The sequence below is a fragment of the Carcharhinus amblyrhynchos genome, chromosome X, assembly GCF_965287045.1.
Source record: "Carcharhinus amblyrhynchos chromosome X, sCarAmb.v2.hapA, whole genome shotgun sequence".
NCBI classification, from domain to species: Eukaryota; Metazoa; Chordata; class Chondrichthyes; order Carcharhiniformes; family Carcharhinidae; genus Carcharhinus; species Carcharhinus amblyrhynchos.
Window position 1 is genome coordinate 7,428,297 of NC_137359.1, and position 24,024 is coordinate 7,452,320.

At 45.6% G+C, this 24,024-nt stretch overlaps 1 protein-coding gene across 2 annotated transcripts in view; it reads left to right on the forward strand.

Annotated features, from left to right (window-relative positions):
- Positions 1–824: 824 nt before the first annotated feature.
- The window catches only part of LOC145362011 (uncharacterized), a 90,367-nt gene continuing 67,167 nt past the window's right edge, over positions 825–24,024 (forward strand). The window contains exons 1-11 of one of the 2 annotated variants that reach the window (XM_080218035.1): positions 825–1,098; positions 5,952–6,164; positions 8,447–8,463; positions 10,812–10,844; positions 11,822–11,854; positions 11,966–12,019; positions 12,272–12,373; positions 15,348–15,425; positions 22,752–22,796; positions 22,977–23,030; positions 23,947–24,000. In XM_080218035.1, the coding sequence (XP_080074161.1) occupies positions 1,005–1,098; positions 5,952–6,164; positions 8,447–8,463; positions 10,812–10,844; positions 11,822–11,854; positions 11,966–12,019; positions 12,272–12,373; positions 15,348–15,425; positions 22,752–22,796; positions 22,977–23,030; positions 23,947–24,000 (777 nt within the window). In that variant the 5' untranslated portion in view covers positions 825–1,004. The remainder of the gene's footprint in view (positions 1,099–5,951; positions 6,165–8,446; positions 8,464–10,811; positions 10,845–11,821; positions 11,855–11,965; positions 12,020–12,271; positions 12,374–15,347; positions 15,426–22,751; positions 22,797–22,976; positions 23,031–23,946; positions 24,001–24,024) is intronic. The other variant, XM_080218036.1, reaches the window with a different exon arrangement.

The following is a 24,024-nucleotide window of genomic DNA, read 5'->3' on the forward strand; positions in this document are numbered from 1 at the left end:
TTTTTTCAATCACGCTTTGCACAACTTACTTTGAAATATTGCAAGCGCTGGGACCCAGAGTTGTCCCTTTAAAAGCAAAAGAAAAAAAATCTGAATTACCAGAAGGTTATTTCTTCAAATATCCTCCATCCCAGGAGACCAAACGCGAAAAAAACCCAATAATAATTCTTGAGAGTTGGAAACAAAAGCTGGCTGGAGTTCTTCTTAAATCCTACAATTTAACGGAACTTAACGAAGACAAAAAAAAAGTCAGCTTTACCTCTCACTGGTATAGATTCTTGCTTCAACTTGAGTTTTTGATACAAAAAAAGTCTAAAGAAAGCTCCCACCCCCCCCCCCCCCAAAATGAATGTACTCTTCAAATTAGAGGAAAAAAATGCTCAAAGAACTGCTTGAATAGAGTTGCGATTCTGTTATAATTGATTAAGGGGACTTTTTAAAACCTTCAGTTTCTCTAATGCACTTGGCTTCATCCGACAAGGATACTCAGTCGACTAAGAAGGTATTTTTTCATATAGCCAGTGAGAGATTCAGGCAAAAAGGTTTCAGTCTCAGAAAAAAACTCCTTGCTAAGCGCTTAATAAAAGTTTCTCAAACTTTTTGTCCCACAGAATTTTCTTTGCAGAAAATCTTTTCGCAGGGGAGGTGGGGGGGGGGGGCAAGTACAGTATCTTTTGATTGGGGAAGGAGGGGCTTTAGACAAGAGCTAGCGAAGGATTGGAGTGGGTCGGGTTACAACTTCGCTGGAGGCAGGGGGCAAAGGGGGTGGGTCGGATTGACAAACCAGTGGGGATATACGCAGTCATTGCACGGAGAAGGGATTTAAAACTGCGGTACCCAGCCCAGAGCAGACAGCGCTAAGTTGCTGCTTTCGGGCCCTGGTACTGGATACCTTTTTGTTTCCCCACTCGTTCCAAGGTTGACTTTAATGACGGCTCGGTGATCGCTGGGATCCCACTTCTCTCTTCATCCACAGAACGACGCTGCATGTCTAACATCTAGATATGTTCAGGTTTGTGGATACCCGGACTTTGGTGTTGCTCGCAGCAACGCAAGCCATCCTACTAGCTGTTGTCAAATGTCAAGGCACAGATATTCGTAAGTGTATCTTATTTTTCATTCTCTCTCTCTCTTTCTCCCCAGGAAAGTGACTTTCATAGTAACTTCACTGCAGTGTTAATACAAGTCTGCTTGTGACAATAAATCAACTTACAAAAAAAAATTTTCACTATAACTTCACTGCAGTGTTAACGTAAAACTGCTTGTGACATTAATAAATCAACTTACAAAAAAGTTAATAGATTTTCACAGTAACTTCATTGCAGTGTTAATGTAAGTCTACTTGTGACATTAATAAATCAACTTACAACAAAATAGATTTTCACAGTAACTTCATTGCAGTGTTAATGTAAGTCTGCTTGTGACACTAATAAATCAACTTACAAAAAAAGATTTTCACTATAACTTCATTGCAGTGTTAATACAAGTCTACCTGTGACATTAATAAATCAACTTACAAAAAATAGATTTTCACAGTAACTTCATTGCAGTGTTAATGTAAGTCTACTTGTGACACTAATAAATCAACTCAAAAAAATAGATTTTCACTATAGCTTCATTGCAGTGTTAATGTAAGTCTACTTATGGCACTAATAAATCAATCTTTTAAAAAAAGCGAATAAGTGTAAAATGCAAGTTAACTTCCAGTTTTATGGAAGGAAATTTGGCAGAGAGCTTCACAGTCTTGGAATCTTTTATTTAAGCGTTTGTGGGACTGTTACTGAAGATAACTGGGAGGGGGAGGAGATGGGAGGTGAATTAAGTATATTTGTGGTCCTTGAAATGAGGAGCAAACTGGTTAAGAAGTTTTGTTCCTGAATTGCTCAGGTTGTGATGGTTGAGACAGAGAAGTGTGGGGGTGGGGGGGTGCGGGGGGGTGTTGTGGAGTACAGGGATTTAGCAGGAGTATGGAAGTATGAGCAAATTCTCGTGGGGGGGGGGGGGATTAGAGAGAGAGAGAGAGAGAATAGTGTATTTCAATCGATATTTGACGGTCAGAAAGCTTCAGTCCGCCAGAAGTTGGAAAATGTCAGAATTTCTCCAACCCTATTGAAATTCCTTGTGTTTTTTTTTTGTTAAATCTTTCCAACTCCTGACACTTTCGGGTTAGGAACCGGGCTTATTTTTCTATTTTAGAAAGGTAAGATTTACTTGGGAATCTTTGGGGAAAGCCATCAAAGCCAGAGTAAGTGTTGGGGAATGGCAAATGGGAGTTTAAAAGCTGGGAAGGTTGACAGTTTATGAGAAGTTCTCCCCCCCAGCCCCCTCCAACCAAAAGAAAACTGGGAGGTTAGAAACGGCTCCTGTGTCAAATCTTGGCAGGCAGACGGATAAGACAGGCACTGGAGGAGGAGAGGTGGAGTGGGGGAGGAATCACAAACTTGGGATGGCGTGAGGGGAGGTAGAATTTGCAAAGGGTGATTGATAGATGGCTATGCCTGGAAGTGGTGGGAGGGGGGGGTCTCTAAAGCACCTCCCCCAGAGGGGCCCAGCCTAGGGAACCATCAGTGCTTCCCAAAATCCAGCTATTCAGGGTGCACCAGGAGTAAAATAGACAGACTGGGGGGGAGAGAAGCAGAGAGCACTAGGGGACTCTAGTGTACAGATTTTGCCTTGTGTTGTTTAATCCAACTTTATTTCATCCTAATCTTCCAATAAGTTATGCTCACCAAAAGCATGTTAAAATACCTTGAACTGGATACATCTGGATAACTTGAATTCGGGCATCTGTATTTCGACTAATCCCATCCTGAAATTTGAAATGACTTCGACTAGACTCAGCCCAGGGCAGTAATAGATGTGCAAGGGGGAGGGGTGGGGGGGGGGCGATGGAACAAGGAGGGTTCTGTGTCACTCAACACCATCTAGTCTGCCCCCCCCCCACCACCTCCCCCTGTCTAGTCTTCGCCCCTGCAAGCGAAGCCTGTCACACTATTCACTCTTTTACAACCAGTTAACAGCACCCCCCCCCGCCCCCGAGGCTCCAGACACAAGTTAACCCCCCCACTCCTCCCCAATACCAAAAAAAAGACAGGTTTTTCACACCTGGCCAGTGGTGAGCCGGTGCACTGTGTCTGATTAGAGACTGCAAGTTAGTTAAAAGAAAGAGGGGAAGGAGATCAACTTGTTTGTAAATTCCAGCCTGCAGATACATTATTAGTTTTGGAGTTCAGATGGTGTTGGAAAGACATGAAAGGCTGCGTTCCTCTTTTAAGAGCTATTTGTTTGCATTGTAGTGTGGTTTAGAACGCGCCATTAGATGTCAGACCCCTTTCCCTCTGGAGTCTAAAAAGACAAAGGAAAACTTTCAGACCGACGCAGCCAGTAAAACTAGCAGGGAAACGTTTCAGAGTAATCATGCCGTGTGAAACACAACCCCCCCCTTGAAAATAGCCGGTCTCTCCAAGCTTCTGACCCCAGAGACTCAGAGAGCCATCTGCTCCCTTTACCCGACTAAACTCAGTAAAGATCTCAGACTGGGCTCTTCCCCCAGAATGGTCAAAGGTGCTTCGACGCTGCTGGAGAGAGATTTGAAATATAGTTCCAACAGTCGGTTCTCATGTCCTCAAGAGCACTGGGTTAGTTTGGGTCGTTTCATCCTAGGAGTTCAAAGTGGTTAGCGCTGCTGCCCCAGGGACCCTCCGGGTTCAATTCCGCCCTTGGGCGACTCGACTGTGTGGGAGTTCAGCACATTCTCTCTGCGTGGGGTTCCTCCCGGTGCTCCAGTTTCCTTCCACAGTCCAAAGGATGTGCAGCCTAGATGGATTGGCGATGCCAAATTGCCCCTTTAGGTTAGGTGGATTGGCCATGCTAAATTGCCCCTTAGTGTCCAAAGATGTGTAGGTTAGGGTGGATTGCCCATGCTAAATTGCCCCTTAGTGTCCAAAGATGTGTAGGTTAGGTGGATTGGCCATGCTAAATTGCCCCTTAGTGTCCAAAGATGTGTAGGTTAGGGTGGATTGGCTATGCTAAATTGCCCCTTAGTGTCCAAAGATGTGTAGGTTAGGGTGGATTGGCTATGCTAAATTGTCCCTTAGTGTCCAAAGATGTGTAGGTTAGGGTGGATTGGCCATGCTAAATTGTCCCTTAGTGTCCAAAGATGTTGTGCAGGTTAGGTGGATTGGCCAGGGTAAATTGTCCCTTAGTGTCCAAAGATGTACAGGTTAGGTGGATTGGCCATGCTAAATTGTCCCTTAGTGTCCAAAGATGTGTAGGTTAGGGTGGATTGGCCATGCTAAATTGTCCCTTAGTGTCCAAAGATGTGCAGGTTAGGTGGATTGGCCAGGGTAAATTGTCCCTTAGTGTCCAAAGATGTGCAGGTTAGGTGGATTGGCCAGGGTAAATTGTCCCTTAGTGTCCAAAGATGTGTAGGTTAGGGGATTGGCCATGCTGAGTTGTCCCTTTGTATCCAAAGATGTGCAGGTTAGGGGGAGTGGCCATGCTAACTTTTTCTCCTTTGTGTCCAAAGATGTGCAGGTTAGGTAGATTGACCATGCTAAATGTGGCAGGGGTTATGCTGGGTAATATGCTCTTTTGGAAAGTCAGTGCAGACTCGATGGGCCGAATGGCCTCCTTGTGCACTATAGGGATTCTATGGATTCTGTGGAATGTCAGCAGGTTCTGAAAGATGCTTTTGTGTCATGTTGATTGCTTAGAGAGACTGTGTGTATGTGTGGATTGATTGCAATCCCCTTACTATTTATTTTAACCTGGTTCCGACAGTGGGCTGTGAATCACCGGCTCTGTGAGTCAAATGAGAATGAGGTCTATTCATCCGATCTGAGGGTCTACTGGGCTCACACATGGGAGGGAACCTGATCCCGAACCAGCAACTGGACACATCCCGGAGGCTAGACAGCTTGCAATTGCAATTAATATCTGATATTGGCATGTCTTGAATGCATTTTTGTAAGAAGTGCTCATTTACCACCTCTTAAATATTCATTAATTTATACTTTATATTATCTCCAATGGACCACAAGCTGTATAGGGCAGCCTACTAGGCTTTTTACACTGAACAGTTATTTGTCAGGCTTAATAAATAAAACTTCAAATGCAAACTTTAAGCAAAATAATTCTAAAATCTTTTTTAGTTTGCATTTTATTTGGGTTTATTTGCAAGCATCGACTGAGAGTGAGTAATACAATGGGGCCATCTGCTGGAACTTGTGTGTCATGCTCCTATCATCGTTATTATACACATAAATGTAAAAAAAGTTATTCCCAATGACAATGAAGTCATCTATAGATTTAAAACCGGATATTCTCGCCTTTGGTATCCTCCAGTCACTACCTTCATTAAGGGTGGCACAGCGGGTTAGCACTGCTGCCTCACAGCGGCAGGGACCCAGATTCAATCCCAGCCTTGGCTGACTGTGTGGAGTTTGCACCTTCTCCCCCGGGTATGCAAGGGTTTCCTCCGGGTGCTCCGGTTTCCTCCCACAGTCCAAAGATGTGCAGGTTAGGTGGATTGGCCATGCTAAATTGTCCCTTAGTGTCTAAAGGTGTGTAGTTTCGGTGGATTTGTACTAAATTCTCCCTCAGTGTTACCCGAACAGGAGTGTGTGACTGGGGGATTTTCACAGTAACTTCATTACAGTGTTAATGTCAGCCTACTTATGACACTAATAGATAAACTTTAAAAGGTTTTTAATATATGCAAATTTGGATATTTAAAAGGAGTCATCCATGCAATTAGAATAACTCATCACTAATGATATACGGGTGCGTGAAGTTTTTATACACAGTGTTTGCAAACTGGGATTTTCATTAATTCCTACAGTCACACCATATTCCAGAAAGGCGTGAATGTTCAGCAGTGTGTTGTTATTCATGACTAAAAGATGTCTTGCCCTCTTTCTCTCTTCTCTCCGCCCGCTCTGCACTCACAGAGGACCTGAAAGTGATCTGTAAGCAAGACGGGCAGAAGTACAGTGACAAGGATGTTTGGAAACCGGAGCCTTGTAGAATCTGTGTCTGTGACGCTGGGATTATTCTTTGCGACGAGATAATCTGCGAAGACCTTAAAGATTGCCCTAATCCTGAGATTCCTTTCGGAGAATGCTGCCCTGTCTGTCTGAACGACCGAGCTGCCCCCATCGATCGTAATTTATTTATTCTCTACTCTCTATAAATAAATTACTATAAAGTCCCCATTCATGGATACAACAGCCCAGGTCTCCCCTGGGAAGGTTTGTCCATCAATGGTTGCTGTGTGTTCAAACAAACAAAAAGGTGAAATCGGCATTTTTCTTGTACTTTCCTCTTTTGCTTCCATTTTATTCACTGCCCCATTAAAGATATCCCCATCAGTCTGTTTTTGTTGTTTGCAAACTGGCTGTGGTTATTTTGATGTGGAGATGGACCGGGGTAAACACAGTAAGAAGTCTCACAACACTAGGGTTAAAGTCCCAACTGTATTTTTTAACTGATTATTATTAACTGGTCATTTTAACAGAATTCGAAAGCTTGCAACCAAAAGAGAAAATGCTGGAAATCTCTGCAGGTCTGGCAGCATCTGGAAGGAGAGAACAGAGTTTCCAGTCTGGGCAACCCTTTGTCAGATCTGCTGGGATTTTCCAGCATTTTCTCTTTTGGTTTCAGATTCCCGCAGGAATTTGCTTTTATTCCAGAACTTGCAATTCACTGGGATTTTGCCGATTGTGGGAGTACCCGATAGTGAAATAGAAGGAAAATCACAGAGGTGGGGAAGGGGGTGGGGGGGGGGGGGGGGGGTGCGGCTGCTCCCAGCTGAGTGTCACACATTGCAACCTCACCTCCCTATTCCAATGCTGATTGAATCAAGTTCCAAGTAGTGACTACCTTGGGTCAAATTGACACATCCCGGAGGCCAGACACCCAATGACACATGGGTGCTCCGGTTTCCTCCTACAGTCCAAAAGATGTGTAGGTTAGGTGGAATGGCCATGCCTAAGTTGCCCCTTAGTGTCCAAAGATGTGTAGGTTAGGTGGATTGGCCATGCTAAATTGCCCCTTAAAGTCCAAAGATATGAAGGTTAGGTGGATTGGCCATGCTAAATTGCCCCTTGGTGTCCAAAGATATGAAGGTTAGGTGGATTGGCCATGCTAAATTGTCCCTTAGGTCCAAAGATATGAAGGTTAGGTGGATGGCGTTGGTAAAAGCCCAGGATTATGGGAATAGGTGGAGGGAGAGGTCCTGGATAAAATGTTCTTTCAGAGAGTTGGTGCAGACTTGATGGGCCAAATGGCCTCCTTCTGCACTGTAGGGATTTCATGTCACTGGTAAATTATTTGCCAAATTCCACACAGTCAGACGTGTCCATAAATTTCTCCAAATTGCGTCTCTAGATAGAAATGAAGGATATTCTTCCCATACCAGTTTTGTACCAGTGTGCGCAACGTTTTGAGTCATGAATTTGTGGTGGGGAATTCTGCTCCCAGTATTTCCGAGTTTTCCACAAGTGAGCTGCATATTTTGGATTCCCTGGATCCAATAAGACAAAGGGAAATCTGTGAATATTCCTTACTGCTGGTGACAGTAAATAAAAGGGGCAAAAGAGGAGTATGAGACCTTTAAAAAAATCAGATTATGCCTTTTTAAACAAAGTATTTGCTGCAAATGTTTTAAGTTTACATATTCAGTTATGCTTAGTATCTAGGCAAGCCTTAATGCCAACTGTGCAGTTTTGTTTTGCCAAGTGTACGCTGATTTAAGAAGCTGTTTCCTTTTTAAACAAAACTGCTGAAGGATTTATCATGACTTGATAATACGCTTTTTAACACATAATTTTGCTAGCAGTTTTTTGTTTGAATTCTGATATATGCTTGCTGATTTTATTGCACTCAATTGCGAGTGCTTGACAGACAACTGATTACGAAAGTTAGTTACTCGTATCTGCATAGTTAATTGTGGGTACATGCCAGGCTTACTGTACTTGGCATTCTCTCTCATCAGTGTCAGAAGCCAAGGCTGAGTTTCTCATCACATACCTCTATTCCAACTAGGGCAGCCTCTGTTAAAGGTCTATCTGTGAATTCAGTGTGGATCCAAAGCAGAGAAAATGCTGGAAAATCTCAGCAGGTCTGGCAGCATCTGTAAGGAGAGAAAAGAGCTGACGTTTCCGGTTCAGGAATGACCCTTTGTCAAAGCTAAAAGGTGGCACATCAATGCCTTTTAGCATTCAGAAAGGATCATCCAGACTCAAAACGTCAGCTCTTTTCTCTCCTTACAGATGCTGCCAGACCTGCCGAGATTTTCCAGCATTTTCCTCTTTCGGTTTTCAGATTCCAGCTTCCACAGTAATTTTACCCAATGTAAATGTGTATCTAACCTTCATGAAATACACTTGATAAGAATCCACTTTTTTTTCTCTCTCTCTCTTCCCCTCCCTCCTATCACACACAGGGCAGAGAGGTCCCAAGGTAAGATTCCACTCTCGGTGACTTACATGCCCTCAACTGATCTAATGTTGAATGTTTAGAGCTGTGTTAACGGTAGTAGATACTCATTATACGAAGAGCAAAGCCTCAGTAGACAGAACAATAGCCCCTTTATCTGGGCTGGGTGCTTTGAAATGTATGAAGGGAGTGATTGAGTGCAAAAGGGTTGTTGTATGAAGAGAGACCCACTCCACGCCATGACCCTTTAGAGATGAATCCATTTCCTTACCTTGTCCCTTATGAAGTCCATTCCCCACCCAGATTCATCCTTATTACTGGCGATCAGAGCTCCGGTGTACATTCCTCAGAGATCTCTGAACTTGCAGAAAACAGTGACGAGCAGGTTTATTGTGCGCAGCTGGAAGGCAAAGCATTTTATGAGAATAAATGAAATGTTAAAGCTGTAGACCAAACGTTTTGCCGAAGGCATTTTTCACCGTGCGAAAGACAGATTGTAACATTATCTGCAGTCGACGCAGCTGGAGAAGACTATCGAGCACCCCCAGCATTGGCCACATTCAAATTTGATTAAATACTGTCATTTTCAAACATTCTTTGAAACAATGTTCATTTTAGCGCATGCACAAAATTATCCTGAACTTATCAGAAATATGACATTGTGCCTGGGACTGGACTCAATTATTAACCCTGCCCTGCGGACAGTCACTGACCCTGCCCGAGGCTGACCTTTCTCTGACAACAGGCGCTGACCTTTCTCTGACTACAGTCATTCACCTTGCCCCTGACAACAGGTACTGACCTTTCTCTGACTACATTCATCTTGCCCCTGACAACAGGCGCTGACCTTTCTCTGACTACAGTCATTCATCTTGCCCCTGACAACAGGTACTGACCTTTCTCTGACTATAGTCATTCACCTTGTCCTGAGAACAGTCGCTGACCTTTCTTGACTAGTCATTCATCTTGCCCCTGACAACAGGTACAGATCTTTTTCTGACTACAGTCATTCACCTTGCCCCTGACAACAGGCGCTGACCTTTCTCTGACTACAGTCATTCACCTTGCCCCTGACAACAGGTGCTGACCTTTCTCTGACTAGTCATTCACCTTGCCCCTGACAACAGGCGCTGACCTTTCTCTGACTACAGTCATTCACCTTGTCCCTGACAACAGGCACTGACCTTTCTCTGACTACAGTCATTCACCTTGCCCCTGACAACAGGCACTGATCTTTCTCTGACTATAGTCATTCACCTTGTCCTGAGAACAGTCGCTGACCTTTCTTGACTAGTCATTCATCTTGCCCCTGACAACAGGTACAGATCTTTTTCTGACTACAATCATTCACCTTGGCCCTGACAACAGTCGCTGACCTTTGACTACAGTCATTCACTTGACCTAACAACAGTTGCTGACCTTTCTCTGACTGTAGTCATTCACCCTGCCCTGACAACAGTCGCTGACCTTTCTCTGACTAGTCATTCACTTGCCCTAACAGTCACTGACCTTTCTCTGACTGTAGTCATTCACCCTGCCCTGACAACAATCACTGACCTTTTCCTGACTACAATCATTCGCTCTGCCCTGACAACAGGCGCTGACCTTTATCTGTCCACAGTCATTCAGCCTACCCTGATGACAGTCACTGACCCCCCCCCCCCACAGCTATTGACCCCATTCCACCTATAGTCACCGACCCTACCCTGACTACAGTCACAAGACAACACCTTGAATGCAATCACAGGTACTGCCTTGAGTCCAGCTACCGCTATCACCCCAAATACAGTTAGACGCTTCAGTGATTGCTGGAAAAACCCATCTGGTTCCCTTTAGGGAAGGAAATCTGCTGTCCTTACCCGGTCTGGCCTACATGTAACTCCAGAGCCACCGCAATGTGGTTGACTCTCAACTGCCCTTGGGCAACTAGGGATGGGCAATAAATGCTGGCTAGCCAGTGACACCCATGTCCCAGGGATGAATATAAATAAAAATTTATTGCACAGAAAGAAAATAAAATTCATGCAGGCCAGACCAGTTAAGGACAGCAGATTTCTTCCCCTAAAGGACATTAGTGAACCAGATGGGTTTTTCCAACAATGGTTTTGTGGTCATCAGTGGATACTTAACTCCAGATTTTTTTTTTATTGAATTCAAATTCCACCATCTGCTGTGGCGGGATTTGACACTGAGCGGGATTTTCCAGCCATGCTCGCTCCGAAATCAGAAAATCCTGCCTGATGACAACGGACTTTTCCGTGGTCCGCCCCTCGCCCGCGGCGACTCCCGCGACGGGCCGGATGGGAAAATTGGTCTCATTGTTCCCAATCACCAGTTTTGAGTACTAATAACTTTTTCTTCTTTGAAATTAGGGACAAAAAGGTGAACCAGGGGACATTAAAGATGTAAGTTATACTGTTGCTTTTAAATATCGAAAACTGTGCTCACTTTCTGCTTAACCCTGGGTCCACCCTGTCACCTCATCGTCCGCTGTAGTGCCCACAGGTTCAGTAACAGGAAAATTTAGTCCTCGGTTCAGCATTTGCCTCAGCATTTATCAGATCAGTAAACTTACTGAAAGTGGTACACATTATAAGTGCTAAAGACACCATTTTGATATTACATAGAAACTAGAAGGAGGAGGCCATTCAGCCCTTCGAGCCTGCTCCACCATTCATTCTGATCATGGCTGATCATCAAGTTCAATATCCTGATCCCCCCTTTATCCCTCGATCCCTTTAGCCCCAAGAGCGATATCTAATTTCTTCTCGAAATCACACAACGTTTTGGCCTCAACTACTTTCTGTGGGAGTGAATTCCACACATTCCCCACCCTCTGGGTGAAGACATTTCTCCTCACCTCAGTCCTAAAAGGTTTGCCCCTTATCCTCAAACTATGACCCCTAGTTCTGGACTCCCCCCACCATCGGGAACATTCTTTCTGAATCTACCCTGTCTAACCCTGTTAGAATTTTATAAGTTTCTATCAGATTCCCTCTCACTCTTCTAAACTCCAGTGAATATAATCTTAACCGACTTAGTCTCTCCTCATATGACAGACCTGCCATCCCAGGAATCAGCCTGGTAAACCTTCGCAGCACTCCTTCTATAGCAAGGACATCCTTCCTCAGATAAGGAGATCAAAACTACACACAATATTCCAGGTGTGGCCTCACCAAAAGCCCCATACAATTGCAGCAAAACATCCATATCCCTGTATTCAAATCCTCTCGCTACGAAGGCCAACATACCATTTGAATTTCAATATTTTTAAGTTTTATTTTGGTTTTAAAGACTTTATTACTGCTAAAATACTAGTCCACGAGGACGGAGAAGTCTGGAATCTCGATGCTCATACACTATTTCTTTCTCTTTGTCCCAGGTTGTAGGACCAAGAGGACCTCCAGGCCCACAGGTGAGCGCTTAATGTGGAACGATTCCTTCTTCCCATCATTTGTTGGCTGTTGACATTTTCGGAAAGCGTTTGGCATCTCAACATTCCTCCTGTGCTTTTTCTTTTCATCAGGGACCATCTGGAGAGCAAGGCCCAAGGGGACCACGTGGAGAGAAGGGTGAAGCTGTGAGTGACTTTAGCATGTTGTTTTTACCCAGTCCCGTGTATCTTTGGTAAAATGGCGAGTTACAGGGTCCCAGATTGGACTGCAGCACGAGTCGGGGTAAAAGAAATGTGTGTCGGGAGCTGCAGCCCCTGGGAGCAGAATGTGAATGCGGCATGTGTTTTCAGAGAAGCATTTCCCCGGCTCACTATAAAGCTGTTTATTTAAACAGTGATTATAATTTTAATCTCTGAATGAAAGGTGCTTCTTTTCAGGGTGTGCCTGGTCCCCGCGGTAGAGATGGAGAACCTGGAACCCCTGGAAATCCTGGCCCACCCGGACCACCCGGATCATCAGGAATGTCAGACTTTGGCGGAGTAAGTACACCCAATCCGGTTGCCGTTCCAGTCTGAATTGTAACTCCTCGGGTTTTAAGTTTCCACCGCGCCAAAACAAAACCTCGATTGGAAATCAATGGCCTTAGTAGAATGGACACCATGCCAGGTCTGTGGCATTGTCTACCTCTGCCCATCATCCAATCATATAGAATTCCTACAGTGCAGAAGGAGGCCGTTCAGCCCATCAGTCTGCACCAACTCTCTGCAAGAGCATCCAGCCCAGGATCTATCGCCCTGCACCATCCCTGTAACCCTGTGCATTTAACATGGCCAATCGGCCCAAACTACACATCTTTGGACACTAAGAGGCAATTTAGCATGGCCAATCCACCCAACCTACACATCTTTGGACACTAAGGGACAATATAGCATGGCCAATCCACCTAACCTGCACATCTTTGGACTGTGGGAGAAAATCGGAGCACCCGAAGGAAACCCACACAGACACAGGGAGAAGTGACCTGAGGCCGGAATTGCACCTGGGTTCCTGGTGCTGTGAGGCAGCAGTGCTAACCACTGTACTGCCATGCCCACTTGAGTGGTTTGTGGAAGTTCAAACTTATTTTAACAGTCTCCTGGGGACCAGGGTACAGCATTTGAAAAGGAAAACAAGATGCAGAAACAATTGGCAGAGATATAGGGCACTTGAGTAAAAAAATGTCAGGTATTAAGAGTCAGACGAAGCTGGAATGCAAAGAAGTCTAAATTAGTGCAGGGACATAAGTGCACAAAGCACGGTAAATCGGTTCGTGAGCTGCCACACAGGAATAAAATGTTGTGGCAATTCCAGAGACCTGGATCAAAGGAAAGAAAGACTGGGTACCAAATATTCCTGAAAACAAGTTGTTCCGGAAAGACAGAGTAGGAAAGAATGGAGGAGGGCTGAAACTTTCTGTGCTTGAGAGAGGGAGGATGTCCTAGCAGATCGAATCTATTTATCTAGAGCTAAAAAATAGAAGAATCATAGAATCCCTACAGTGCAGAAGGAGGCCATTTGGCCCATCAAGTCTGCACTGACTCGCCAAAAGAATATCCCAACCATCCAATGTGCAAACTGCACGCAGACAGTTACCCAAGGCCAAGAATCAAACCTGGATCCCTGGCACCATGAGCTAGCAGTGCTAACCACTGCACCACCATTGCCCACCTGACTGTATTCGACAAGCCACTGACTTGTGCTAATGATATAGAGGAACACATTTGCAGGGAAGTTACAGGCCGGTTAGCTCAGATGGTTAGAGCATGATGCTAATAATGCCAAGGTTGTGTGTTTGATCCCTGTCACTGGCGACCGACCACCCAACTTTTATGGGTGGCACAGTGGGTTAGCACTGCTGCTTCACAGCGCCGGGGACCTGGATTCGATTCCCGGCTCGGGTCACTGTCTGTGTGGAGTCTGCACATTCTCCCCGTGTCTGCGTGGGTTTCCTCCCACAGTACGAAAGACGTGCTGGTTAGGGTGCATCGGCTGTGCTAAATTGTCCCTCAGTGTACCCGAACAGGAGTGTGGTGATTTTCACAGTAACTTCATTGCAGTGTTAATGTAAGCCTACTTGTGACACAAATAAATAAACTTAAAAACCTTAAACCATTCTGTGATTAAATAATGCTCAACTAAACACAGTGAAGCCTCTGGCTCTTCTGCCCAGTCATGTGCCTCAATTTCAGCTTTGTACTTCCCACTTCCAATGATTAGATTGTCCACCAATGAATGGACTGATTTGTAATGTGGGTCCACATACATCAATCCCAGCACTGGGATTTCATGTCAGGCCTAACAAAGGAAGGAGAACGCAATATCTTGCTGTGGCCTTAAGTTACAACTGGTTTATTACCATCGATACATGTATAGGCGACTGGGAGTACATATCGACTCTCATACATAAGAACATAAGAAATAGGAGCAGGAGTAGGCCATCTAGCCCTTTGAGCCTGCCCCGCCATTCAATAAGATCATGGCTGATCTGAAGTGGATCAGTTCCACTTTCCCGCTTTCTCCCCATAACCCTTAATTCCCTTGCCTACCAAAAACCTATCTACCCGTGACTTAAATATATTTAGCGAGGTAGCCTCCACCACTTCAACGGGCAGAGAATTCCAGAGATTCACCACCCTTTGAGTGAAGAAGTTCCTCCTCAACTCCGTTCTAAACTGCTCCCCCCTTATCTTGAGGCTGTGCCCTCTAGTCCTGCTATCCTTTCTGAGCAGGAAGAACCTCTCCACCTCTACCCTATCCATCCCTTTCATCATCTTATACGTCTCAATAAGATCCCCCCTCATCCTTCTAAACTCTAACGAGTACAAGCCCAGTCTATTCAGCCTCTCCTCATAGCTCTACCCCCTCAACTCCGGTATCAGCCTAGTGAATCTCCTCTGCACTCCCTCCAAGGCCAATATATCCTTGCGCAAGTGCGGCGACCAAAACTGCACACAGTACTCCAGCTGCGGCCTCACCAGCACCCTGTACAGTTGCAGCAAGACCTCCCTTTTATATTCAATCCTCCTCGCTATGAAGGCCAGCATCCCATTTGCCTTCCTGACCACCTGCTGCACCTGTAGGCTGGGTTTTTGCGACTCATGCACAAGGACCCCCAGGTCCCTCTGCACCGTAGCATGCTGCAGCTTTTCGCCCTGTAAGTAGTAGTCCTTCCTACCATTATTCCTACCAAAGTGGATATCCTCACACTTACCAACATTGTATTCCATCTCTCCCCTCCTCCCCGGCTCCAACTGAGGTCCCTCCCCCACCCAGGTCGTGCACCCTTGCACCCGATTGGCTGGGCCTCCCACGCTGCCCCTTCATAGGGTCTGACCCTATCAGGTGGCCCTCAGGGACCGCCCCCTTAAAGGGGCCACGCTACCCCGCGAGTTTTTCATTGCTATTTCTGGGATAGATGTCACATATTTTGACAGTTACCCGGTTAATTTAACCTTTTCCTTCTTGCTCCAACAGAACTTTGCTTCCCAGATGGCACGAGGATTCGATGAGAAGGCAGGAGGTGCTCAGATGGGTGTCATGCAAGGACCAATGGTAAGAGTTTATTTGCCTGCAATGTCCTGAGCATGGCAAATCTTTACACATCTTTGGCGACTACTGATTGCATCAAAATGAGCGGGTTTTAACCAAACATTCACGAATGGTGTGCATCCAATATTAAGGCCGGATTCTCCGATCTCATACGCCCCACCACCTCTGCCAGCGAGAATGGAGAACTAGGCGTTTTGCCAAATCGCCAATCCTAACCCTCATATCTACCCTGGCCCCCGTTATACCCACAGCTCCCCTTTCATACACAACTTCCAACACCCATATACACATCCTAGTCCATGTATACTTACCTATAACTCCCTCAGCCTCCACAGTCACACCCAACAATTATTTTCTCTGCGCCCTCCCCACTTTGGAGCTTTGTATCCATTCTTTCCAGCTCCTGTTGGAAGTAGGCCCTCCAGTTGCAGCTGCCCATTCCATTACACGTCCCAGTCACACTTTACAGCCTTCGGCGTACCCAGCCAGTGCCACCCAGAGCCTTTCCTTGTGGCACTCACCATAGGTGGCCTACCATTTCTGTCTTTCGATGTCAATTGAAGAATCCCTCTTCATTCACTCTTCTGGTAAATGGAATACAATCTCGGAATGTAGCCCAGAGCTCAAACTTCAGTCCGATTACATGCTGCAATTTTCAGTTCTGTGGAATGCCCTTTACTCACACCCAACATAGGTGTTTCCTCCTGATTCTCCTCTTTCCCTTGGCCAAAACATCACAAAGTCGGGGAATTTGGAGCGCAGATTATATGGAATGTGAATAAATATGTTTCAGTCTTTCATGTTAGTTCAAAAAATATCCTGCCAAAGGCTGGACTTGCCACTGGTCAAGGGTCATACCAATAGCCCACTGGGATCATGAGATAGGATTCCAGCATTGTCCCACTGGGATCATGGGATAGGATTACAATAAACATCCAATGAGATCATGGGATAGATCGTAGCAATGTCCAATGGGATCGTGGCATAGGATAACAGCAACGTCCAGTGGGAACATGGGATAGGATTTCAGCAATGCCCAATGGAATCACGGGATAGGATTAAAGCAACGTCCCATGGGATAATGGGGTAGGGTCACAGCAACATCCCATGGGATCATGAGATGGGGTAACAGTAATGCCACATGGGATCATGGGATAGGATTACAGCAATGTCCCATGGGATCATGGGATAAGATTACAGTAATGCCACATAGGGTAGGATTACAGCAATGTCCCATGGGATCATGGGGTAGGGTTACAGTAATGCCACATAGGATGGGATTACAGCAATGTCCCATGGGATCATGGGGTAGGGTTACAGTAATGCCACATCGGATGGGATTACAGCAATGTCCCATGGGATCATGGGATAGGGTTACAGTAATGCCACATAGGATGGGATTACAGCAATGTCCCATGGGATCATGGGATAGAGTTACAGTAATGCTGCATGGGATCATGGGATAGGATTACAGCAATGTCCCATGGGATCATGGGATAAGGTTACAGTAATACAACATAGGATAGGATTACAGCAATGTCCCATGGGATCATGGGATAGGGTTACAGTAATGCCACATAGGATGGGATTACAGCAATGTCCCATGGGATAGGGTTACAGTAATGCTGCATGGAATCATGGGATAGGATTGCAGCAATGTCCCATGGGATCATGAGGTAGGGTTACAGCAAAGTCCCATGGGATCATGGGATAGGGTTACAGCAATGCCCAAAGGGATAATGAGATAGGTTTACAGTAATGCCCCATGGGATCATGGGATAGGGTTACAGTAATGCCGCATGGGATCATGGGATAGGATTACAGCAATGTCCCATGGGCTCATGGGATAGGATTACAGCAATGTCCCATGGGCTCATGGGATAGGATTACAGCAATGTCCCATGGGCTCATGGGATAGGATTACAGCAATGTCCCATGGGAACATGGGATAGGATTACAGCAATGCCCCATGGGAACATGGGATAGGATTACAGCAATGCCCCATGGGATCATTGGATAGGGTTACAGTAATGCCGCATGGGATCATGGGATAGGATTACAGCAATGTCCCATGGGATCGGATTACAGCAATGTCCCATGGGCTCATGGGATAGGATTACAGCAATGTCCCATGGGAACATGGGATAGGATTACAGCAATGCCCCATGGGATCATTGGATAGGGTTACAGCAATGTCCCATGGGATAGGGTCTCAGCAACATCCCATGGGATAGGGTCTCAGCAACATCCCGTGGGATCATGGGATCAGTTTCAGCAATGTCCAAAGGGATAATGAGATAGGGTACAGCAATGCCCAATGGGATAATGAGATAGGGGTACACCAAAGTCCCATAGGATCATGGAATAGGATTACAGCAACAGCCAATGGGATCATGGGATAGGATTGTAGCAACGTCTCACTGGGATCATGGGATAGGATTACAGCAACGTCCCACTGGGATCGTGGGATAGGATTACAGCAATGTCCCATGGGATCGTGGGATAGGATTAGAGCAACGTTTCACTGGGATCATGGGATAGGATGATAGCAATGTTTCATGGGATCATGGGATAGGATGATAGCAATGCCCCATGGGATCATGGGATAGGATTATACCAGTGCCCCATGGGATAGGAATATACCAATGCCCCATGGGATCATGGGATAGGATTATACCAATGCCCCATGGGATCATGGGATAGGATTATACCAATGCCCCATGGGGCCAAAGGATAGGATTATACCAATGCCCCATGGGGCCAAAGGATACGATTATACCAATGCCTCATGGGGCCATGGGATAGGATTATACCAATGCCCCATGGGGCCATGGGATAGGAATACAGCAACATCCCACTGGGATCATGGGATAGGATTAGAGTGAAGTTTCACTGAGATCACAAGATTCGTGAATTTACCCTATATTCTTTGGAAAACCCTTCTTCTTAAATCATTTTCTGCCTATTCCTTCCCTGCTTCAGATACCAATCCTGATTCTAAACATATTGCTTTCAATCTCAGCCTGCCGCCACATTCAGAACGTACTCATGAGATTCCTGTCTGTGGCCCTGATTCTCTGGCCTCACAGTTTGGCTGGGGTGGGGGGGGGGGGGGGGGGGGAGGGTGCGGACGGAACTTGAAAAAGTCTTTGGATGGAGCACGTATTTTCCAGCCCCTCACTCAGGATATAACCTTCTTTACCTGCCTTTCCTTTCGATGGGACGTTCAGCTGAAGCTCGGTGTTTTGAGCGCATCCCCCGCCTTCCTTTGCCTCGGAGAGTTTTTTTTTTAAATAGCAACCAAAGTTCATTTCAAACTCGCTCAAACATGCCTCCCTTTCTGTCTCTCTATCAAGCCCCCTTTAAGCAGCTCCACAACATTCTCCTTCGTAGGCCGATCATTTTAAATTGTGTGTTAATCCTCAGCCATCAATCTTGAGCTTTATTCTTGCTAGTGCTATAAGCTGCAGTCCCTTGAGAATGCTTTCATAGAGTCAGAGAGGTTTATGGCATGGAAACAGGCCCTTCGGTCCAACTTGTCCACGTTGCCCCTTTTTTTAACCACTAAGCTAATCCCAATTGCCCACTAAGGGACAATTTAGCATGGCCAATCCACCCTAACCTACACATCTTTGGACCCTAAGGGACAATTTAGCGTGGCCAATCCACCTAACCTGCACATCTTTGGACACTAAGGGACAATTTAGCATGGCCAATCCACCTAACCTACACATCTTTGGACACTAAGGGACAATTTAGCATGGCCAATCCACCTAACCTACACATCTTTGGACATTAAGGGGAAATCTAGCATGGCCAATCCACCCTAACCTGCACATCTTTGGAGGAAGCGGATCACCCAGAGGAAACCCACTCAGACACAGGGAGAATGCGCAGACTTCACACAGACAATGACCCAAGCCGGGAATCGAACCTGGAGCTGTGAGGCTGCAGTGCTAACCCACTATACCGCCGTGCCACCCATCTAATTTAACTTTCAAGTTCCCAAAAAATTCCTGCCAGATAAACCGGGTAATTTTTGAACTTTCGGGATTTCATCCATACACACACATTAGCCCTGTGTTTGCTCCTCTGCAGGGAAGTTTTTTTATTAAAACGAAAACCTTTATTGTCTCCTTCTCTATCCAATATCCCATATTATCCTTCCCGTCGAGTGTCTTGTTTCCTACATTCAAATTTATAAGCACTCTCATAGGAGTTCAGAGACATTGATCTCTTTAACACAATGCGGGACATCTGATCTCTCAGCAGGAAGTTCAAACAAACCCACTGGGCAGAATATTTCCCGCGCAGACACTGGGGGGAGCAGGGAGGGGGGAAGGAATTTCAGGCCTTGGGGACGAGCGTGGCCGGAACATCCTGCCCTCTTGTGTCCCAAGTTACTGATTCATCGAACTAGCTAACTTGTAGCAAGGTTTTAGTGTGTTTTTGCAACACATTTTGACCGTTCTACTTCACTGGCCTGTGCACAGTGAAAAATAGATACCTCTCTCCATCAGTGACCGTTGTTTAAGTGGGCTGGACCAAGTTAAAACTATCACTACGTAACACCCCCAGAAACAGTATCCTACCTTTATACACACCCCTAGACATTTCTAACTACTTGTATTAGCATCCTCTATAAACTAATTTATACCAGTACACATTTATGTATGACCATATCCACATTCCCTCCCACACATATCCATCCAAAATGACTTGTACCCAGATACCACTCCATACATTACCATCCACAGCTACCTGCACATACTTACAGGGGCGGCACAGTGGTTGGCGCTGCTGCCCCACAGCTCCAGGGACCTGGGTTTGATTCCCAGCTTGGGTCACTGTCTGTGTGGAGTCTCCCCCTGGCTGCTCTGGTTTCCTCTGGGTGCTCCGGTTTCCTCCCACACTCCAAAGACGTGCTGGTTAGGTTGATTGGTTGTGCTGAATTATCCCTTAGGGTCCGGGGGATTAGCAGGGTAAAATGGGGTGACAGGTATAAGGGCCTGGGTGGAATTGTTGGCGGTGCATAGATATTCTATGAGATTCAATCACAACTACATGTACCCACATCCCCGCAACATTGCATTCCTTCCCCCCACCACCTGTACCTACCTAACTCTCCATGCACACGTACAGTTATATCTAGCTGTAATCAAATTCCTTCATACAGGAAATTCATAACCACTCATCTATCCATTAGTACCATTCCACCTATATATTTTATATATATATATCTATTATATTCTGCTCCTAAAAGACAACATTGAACATCTATGGGCCATATCATTTCAACATATCAGTTCATGACTACATATACATAGGTCATCTTTTCTCACACCTACCAATAAGCAGCTCACCACAACCATAAGACAATAAGATATAGAAGTAGAGTTAAGCCATTCGGCCCATTGAATCTGCTCTGCTATGGCTGATATATTTCTCAATCCCATTCTCCCGCTTTTTCCCTATAACCTGTGTTCCTCTTACCAATCAAGAACCTATCTATCTCTGTCTTAAATACACTCAGTGACCTGGCCCCCTCTGAAACCACAGATTCACCACCCTCTGGCTGAAGAAATTCCTCTTCATCTTACTTCTAAAGGGTCATCCCTTTATTCTGAGGCTGTGCCCTCAGAGCCTAGTCTCTCCCTCTAATGGAAACATCTTCCCCACGTCCACTCTATCCAGGCCTTTCCACATTCTGAGAGTTTCAATGAGATCCCCCCTTCATCCTTCTAAACTCCATTGTGTACAAACCCAGTAGTCCAGCCACGATCGCCCAAGCCAGAAAATTCCTATGGACCTTTACATGGTTCTTGTCCCGCCCGCTACACTTCCCATGATACGTAAAATGTTTCCCTCAGATGCTCCTGATACGTCAAGTTTTTCATTCCCGGGATCATTCTCGTGAACTTCCCCTGGACCCCGTATGGGGCTAAATATCTATGCTTAGATGTATATAATCAGATATTTATAACCCTTCTTCTGTACAGCATTACCTATATCCACATACAGTACTACCATCATTTCCCACAAAAGTCCGTATGTACCCACACTTCTGAAATGAACATACCACGTTACTTCCCTATTCATTGAACTGCCCCGCGCTCTTAAATGCCTGTTGATGCTTTACTGCCTTATGTATCTTACAATACATTCCCTTCTGCCTATAAGAATTTGTTTAGCCTCTGACAGCCATTTGACAACCCGAAGTCAAATCGTTACACAGGGTTAGATTTATTCGCTGAGTGAGACGTTACTTAGGGTGGGAGTTTACTGCCTCGCTCAAGCCAGAGCAGAAATTCCTGCCCGAGATCAACAGACATTTCTGTTGTCCGCCCCTCACCCACTCCGATTCTGTGGCAGACAAAGCAGTAAAATTCCGGCTTACAAATGTACAGCTCTCAGCTCTACAACCCAGTGTTAATAAGTTAATATATGTGTATAGGTAATTATTCAATGAGTGCCCCCCCACTTCCCCACCTTATACAATCAACAGAATAAACTCCAGATTCCTTCCAACCATCTAACTCCTGTCCCACGCGCTACGATTCCCGTGGTGGGGAGTTGGGAAAATTCCACCCTCTGATTAGTTTATTCTCTGGTTTATTGGCAACCACCAAAACCTCACAGTCATGAGGACCTCTGCAAACAGAAATAGGCCATTCGACCCCTTCAGCCTGCTCTGCCATTTGATAAGATCATAGTTGGTCTGATTGTCACCTCTACTTTCCTATCTACCCCCCCATACCCTTTGAATCCCATGTCAAGAATCTATCCATGCAAACACACAAATAGAACATTCATCTCCCTGCCTTTGTGTAGATCCTCACTGTTAAATAAGCCCGGATGATGTTAGCCAATCTGTCCCACACACTGTTGAGGTGCAACCACTATCTAACACCGCACAGTTAAATGAATCTACATTCATCACCAGACTAAAGCTTCCTGTGACACTGATCATTATTATCAGCTTCAGCCTGATTGCTTTATGTCATGCATTGCTTCAAGAACCCTGTGGTTGTGCCTTGAGTAGTGTATTTTGAGTCACACCTGAATCAGCTGTTAACTGTTTCCCAGGGAATCTTGCAGACATTTACCCTTAGACACAGAACTAACTCTGTGTGGAAGTAACATCATATGTATCAAACCCCAGATCCATTTAAAGCGAGCATTACATGTCATGCGCAATGAGCCCAGAAGTATTTTACCTCCATGTCTGTGCACAACCACTCACACACCCCTATAAAATGACTAGCTACCTTATGAATAATAAACCATGTGTCTCTGCCACCTCTAACTGGTGCTGTCTTTCCTATACAGGGCCCCATGGGACCCAGAGGACCTCCAGGACCTACAGGCGCTCCCGTAAGTATTGACTATGTAAACCTCTTCTGGCGGTTAATGTCTGACGATTAACCCCATGAGCGTAGCACAGGACGAGTTGAAGAGAGTTACACAGAAGGCATCATATGGAAGCATGTCCTGTGAATTGAGGCACGCGGGCTCTCCTGAGAGTTATCAATAACGGCTTTGTTTTGTCGGCAGGGACCTCAAGGTTTCCAAGGATCACCCGGAGAACCCGGCGAATCTGGTGCTGCTGTAAGTAGCCGAAGGGACGCGACTGAATCCATTTCTTTACAGACTCAGATAACCATAACTCACACAAAAGCCAACCATTTACCAACACAGTTAAGAATCAGCTCTTAAGAATGAAGCTGAGAATCTCAGCTTTGGAAGGCATAATGGCCCAGCGCATCCTTTACTGTGGCATACGTTTGGAAATTTGAGGCCCTGTTTCGAAAGGAAGGAAGTCTCTTTCCCCTGAGCTCAGAAACGATATCCAATGAGTAGAAGAACTGTGGGAACCCAAAAGGAAGCCAACTTCAGTCTGAGTGGTGTGTTTAGCCAGTGCAAGGGGAAGAGTTGGAGTTTGAGGAATGGCAGCAGTCTGGGTGTGTATGAGGGCGTACGGAATATCTTCCCATGGCTATTCGCTGAGTTTGGATGTCATTTTCAGTGATGTCATCGCTCATATGACAATGTTTGAGGACTCTGGGTCTGTACTCGATGGAGGTTAGAAGGATGGGGGGTGGGTGGAATCTCATTGAAACTCTCACAATACAGAAAGGACTGGATAGAGTGGACGCTTCCATTACAGGGAGAGACTAGGATCTGCCTCAGCCTCAGAATAACCCTTTAGAACAGAGATAAGGAGGAATTTCTTCAGCCAGAGGGTGGGGAATCTGTGGAACTCATTGCCACAGAGGAGGCCGGGTCACTGAGTACATTTAAAACAGATATAGATAAGTTCTGGATTGGTAAGGGGATCAAAGGTTATGGGGAAAAGGTGGAAGAATGGGATTAAGAAATTTATCAGCAATGGCAGAACAGACTCAATGGGCTGAATGGCCCAATTCTGCTCCTAATATCTTATGGTCTAATGTGGAAGGGTCGGGGAAGGGGAAATGTCACTTATTGGTTCTTTGTTTGAAATGATTTTTGTTTTGCGTTGCAGGGTCCCATGGGTCCCCGCGGCCCTCCTGGCCCTCCTGGTAAACCTGGCGATGATGTAAGTTCCCTTCAGCTGATGAAC